Source organism: Silurus aristotelis, assembly GCF_946808225.1.
Source record: "Silurus aristotelis genome assembly, chromosome: 5".
In the NCBI taxonomy this organism is placed as follows: Eukaryota; Metazoa; Chordata; class Actinopteri; order Siluriformes; family Siluridae; genus Silurus; species Silurus aristotelis.
The window spans coordinates 34,641,026-34,646,025 of record NC_139578.1 but is presented as its reverse complement, the minus strand read 5'-3'; the positions used below and the strand labels follow the sequence as shown (position 1 = coordinate 34,646,025).

General features: G+C 40.5%; 2 protein-coding genes across 2 annotated transcripts in view; one reads left to right on the top strand and one right to left on the bottom strand.

Annotated features, from left to right (window-relative positions):
- wnt3a (wingless-type MMTV integration site family, member 3A) overlaps positions 1 to 4,420 on the top strand; it is a 19,025-nt gene extending 14,605 nt beyond the window's left edge. Inside the window, exons 3-4 of the mRNA XM_083540924.1 lie at positions 2,140 to 2,405; positions 2,541 to 4,420. Of these exons, the coding sequence (XP_083397050.1) occupies positions 2,140 to 2,405; positions 2,541 to 3,020 (746 nt within the window). The 3' untranslated portion in view covers positions 3,021 to 4,420. The remainder of the gene's footprint in view (positions 1 to 2,139; positions 2,406 to 2,540) is intronic.
- LOC310725889 (uncharacterized protein) overlaps positions 1 to 5,000 on the bottom strand; it is a 537,758-nt gene that overhangs the window by 35,253 nt on the left and 497,505 nt on the right. The gene's annotated exons all lie outside the window — the stretch shown is intronic.

The following is a 5,000-nucleotide window of genomic DNA, read 5'->3' as shown; positions in this document are numbered from 1 at the left end:
TTTTCACCTATTCACTGAAAAAGACGAGTGAAAAACTGTCCATAATGATTGCAGACCTAAACCATTGTAGCTGTTTTTACATTAATTACAGTCTAAATCCATCATCATGGTTTTTGAGTTCAAACATCAGGAACCTCATGGATCTTTAGGCTGTTCATGTGGAACCATACTCAGCAGCAAAGACTGGTCTAGACTAGACTTCATCTAGAGGTATTGTGTCAAGATGAATCAGACAGGTCCAGAGAGAATGAAAGGACGGGAACACCGGTATCGGTAACCAAAAGCAAGATCAAGAAGTTAACACATAAGGGATCCCTGAGACATAAAGCTCCATCCTACTTAGTCGAAAAACTTTAGTGAACGACAGCATCCAAATATCCCAGTTCACCAAAACATTCCATATCTACCTACTGTAGTCTTTATTATTCTAGGTACCAACAAATAGCCTGCACCTTTTGCTCAACCTAGGTATAACGGCTCATAAGAGACCAGCGGTTTGCTCTGGTACAGGTCATTTCTGTTTTCTTAACAATGTTATTAGATTCTCCTTCTTTGGATCATAAAACATCAGTGTGTGTGTTAGAAGATGTGTTGGTGAAGTTGAACTTCTAAATTGCAAAAATTGAATTGAAATGAGCAAAATGTCTTAAATAAAAACTTGTTTATTTTGCTAAATAAGATTCAAAGATCTGAGTCAAGAAAAAGATGTAGTGTTCCCACTGCTAATGTTTACTGCTAACAAGCTGCTACTGTAGCAGCTTGCTTTAGGGAGCATTTCACTGGATGCATCATCAAATTGTTTTCATCATTTCCTTGGAAGTATAAACTTGAAATGGATATGGGTGTGTGAATTTATGTAGTGTGCAAATCTCACATGCTATGCTATGCTAATCATACTCTTTTTGCATCCCAGTATATAAATGCGACTTCCTGTTTAAAATCTTTTTTTTATTTTATTTTATATTCCATTTTAATGCTCTTTTTTTTTTTTTTAAATATATATATATTTTTAGTCTAACTGCTAATCAGTCAACTAGTGAGTAGGTTATCGGGGTCATATTCCTTTCTAATGTGATGTAGTAACATTTTAAACCACATGTTGCTTTTTTCACTACATTAACATGAGCTCACATGAACTTTTAGGAGTGCCTGCAGAAAAAAGATCCCGTAACTTTTGCAATAAAACATTTTATGGCTGAAAAGTTGACAGTGGTTAATATGCCAAGACATCGAAGGCTCATTTCAAGTTCTTTCACTCTGCGGTTTGGAGTCAAAAGTCGGTTGCAACATAATTTTCCGCACCTTTAATTTCTCTAACTAGTTCAAACCTGCTGCCGAGAGAGAATGGCTTAATTTATATTTCTACCCACACACACACACACACACACATTGCCATACAAGACCGCACAAGAATTCAGTGGATTTATCACAGGTTCTTGCTGCAGGTTTTATCAGCGTTAGAAAGTGATTCTGTGCATAATATCAGCAGCTCTTGTGTTTTATAACTGATTATTTGTTTTTGTTTTCTTTTTCTTTTCTTGAAATTGTGGTTGCTCTGAATAAAACAATGGGCTGTTGAGTAAGGAACATATAATGCTTCATGGTGTACTTCAGCCCTGAGCTGCTTATTCGAGCCTGTGTAATTACAGGTCTGTGGTGCAAGTGTGTTTACCCGTTATTTAGGAGGATGTGCTTGATCCTCAATGACTCGTCTCTCTGCCATGCTAACAGTCTCATGCTAACACTACCATACAGAGAGCCTTACAGGTTAAAATTGAACAAATTCCTCTTTTGACCTCATATGAGGTTGTTTTAATATATCTCATATCTGTACTAAATATACTTTTTTACTGAGGGACATTGTACTGAATATAATAAACTACGTGCTACCATTATAACATATATATTATATTAGTGAACCCATTATTCTATAGAGTACGATTATACTCTAGTCACTTTAATACTGACCAACACTGTATGGAACCTTACTAATGAGTATAGTTTTACTAAATATACTACTGACTATCATTTTAATTATGAACTAAACTACTGACTACCATCGTACTGAATATACTTTACTACTGACCCCCATTTTACTACTGATGATAATTGCTTGTCCCACTTCATTTTGTTCCACAGCCACAAGGGAGGCAGCGTTCGTTCATGCCATTGCTTCTGCAGGAATAGCGTTTGCCGTGACTCGAGGTTGTGCTGATGGTTCAGCTACAATCTGTGGCTGTGATATGATACGTAAAGCTCCATCAGGGGAGGGTTGGAAGTGGGGTGGCTGCAGTGAGGACATTAACTTTGGGAACATGGTGTCACGGGAATTCGCTGATGCACGTGAGAACCGACCTGATGCCCGATCGGCCATGAACCGCCACAACAATGAGGCAGGCAGGATGGTGAGTTTTTACAGCTAAAATACTTATACTATTAAATACCATTTAACTGAATACACTTTACTACTGACCACCATTTTCTTTTGTCTGTAGACTTTATTAACGCTAACCTCACGTCTCATTGTCATCTCCCCACAGTCCATCACCGAGCACATGTACCTGAAGTGTAAATGTCATGGCCTGTCAGGAAGCTGCGAGGTGAAGACATGCTGGTTTTCACAGCCAGACTTTCACAAAATCGGTGACTACATGAAGGACAAATACGACAGCGCTTCTGAGATGGTGGTGGAGAAACACAGGGAGTCTCGCGGCTGGGTCGAAACGCTGCGGCCCAAATTTACTTTCTTTAAACCGCCTACGGAGACAGACCTTATTTACTATGAGAATTCGCCCAATTTCTGTGAGCCAAACATGGAGACAGGTTCGTTCGGGACGAGGGATCGAACGTGTAACCTGACGTCGCACGGCATCGACGGCTGCGAGCTGCTCTGCTGTGGACGAGGACACAACACCAGGACGGAGAGACGCAAAGAGAAGTGTCACTGCGTCTTCCACTGGTGCTGCTACGTCAGCTGTCAGGAGTGTCTGCGTGTCTACGACGTCCACACCTGCAAATAACTTCGATTAGTGAGGACCAAACCTGCTGAAATGTCCCTGGAAACCACAGAGTGTCCTGACTTTACTGACTGACAACTGGATGCAAAAATGTAATCTAATATCTGATTGGCTAAGCTCATCCAAAGCAGGGATAATATAATAATCACATCGTGAATCGTTACCAGTGATATCATGAGGCAAGGTCCTGTACAGAGACACCTTAATGGATGTCTGTCATGTTGCCTAGAATCCAGGGTTTACTATTTACACTATTGAGTTTTATCACCTTGTTACTTTATTTTAGTCTTAAAAGTCCAGTTTTAACCCAAAGAAACTTGTCACTTGGTAAAATCAGGACCACCAGGGACCTGAGGAGCACAACCAACCAACTTCCAGAAACTTTTGTGGAAACCCCCCTCTGGATTAACGCTGTCTTCCAAAAAACTGACCCGTGTCATCGTTCCGCACATTACAGATTAAAGGGAAAGTTCGAACTGAAGGTCGTTGTAGATTTAGCACTGAAAAAGGGGCGTGTCCTATTACACATTACTGAACAGGCAGCGTGTTTCGGAGACATTAAAAGACCTTACATGACAAAGGGACCCATTTGAAAAGGGTCTTACGTTCCCTTCTCAAAGAGACTAGTGCAGCATTGTGAGGACGTTTCACTAGTTTAACTCTCAGAGGGATGAGAGAGACTCGAGGTCTTACATCTCCTTTATCTGGAGACTTCTGCGATTGTAGTGGGAATAAATAAAAGAGGCTTTGTAGCGGCACGTGGCACCTGCCGAAACACTCGTCCCCTTGGAGACACGCTAGCTTATCGTCTTTGCTAACAATCTTAAGCATCGATAGTGCTTTATTAGCTTTTTGAATTGCTCCTACAACAGAATTGTGTTTTTTTTTTTTATAATAAGTGCTGTATCGAACGTGTATGCCAGCGTGCAAGAGACTTGCTACTAGCATACTAGCACTTGGCTATTAGCACTCGGTTCAGCTAGTTTACACTTTTAACACTAAACTAGCTAGTATATATATATACATATAGAGAGCTACATCGATTATTTAGAAAGAAAGTAATTGAGATTTGTGTATTGCATCGTGAGCATGTAGTGTGACATTGCGTGATTACTAGCAGGACTAGCATGACTTGTTGCTATCGACATAGCAATAGCATAATTCCTAACAATGTATAGAATAAGAGATTAGAACTAGTGTTGTACTGAACTCTGTGGCACTATGAAAATCAAGTCTGTGCTGAAAAGTTATTATTTTTAGTGACAAATATTTTTATATATATTTTTGATAGAAAATGCTTTATTGTGTGTGTGTGTGTGTGTGTGTGTGTGTTTGTGTGTTTGAGTGTGTGAAAGAGAGACAGGTTTTATATAAAAGCACTGCTAGCATAAGCAATATCCTCTCTCCATAAACAAACAAACTTTCTTTCGGCTTCTCCCATTAGGGGTCACACAGCGGATCCTCCGCACATGTTTTAACGCTGGATGCCCTTCCTAACGCAACCCTCCCCAATTTATCCGGGCTTGGGACCGGCACTAAGAGTGGCTGGGGATGGTTCCCTGACCGGGAATCGAACCCGGGTCGCAGCGGTGAGAGCGCTGCATCTTAACCACTAGAACACCAGGGGCAATATCCTCTCTCCATGTTATACTTAATTTGTAGCAGCACTCAGAAATACACTCTATGACCAAAAGTTTGTGGACACCTGATCAGATTGGTATATGCTTCTTTTTTAACATCTCTTTCCACATTTAGTCCCCATTTGCTGTTATATTTAGCTCCACACTTCTGGGAATATGTTCCACTAGACTTTGTGGAGATTCATTCAGCTACTAGGGTGTTAGTAAATTTAAGTACTGATGTAGGTGAGAAGGTGAGGGTTGCAGTTTCCTGAGGTGAAGTCAGCATTCACATTCATCCGAATAGGGGTTGGATCTCTAGAGCAGGAGACCTTCCACATCTTTCACCTCATGGAAAGCAGAT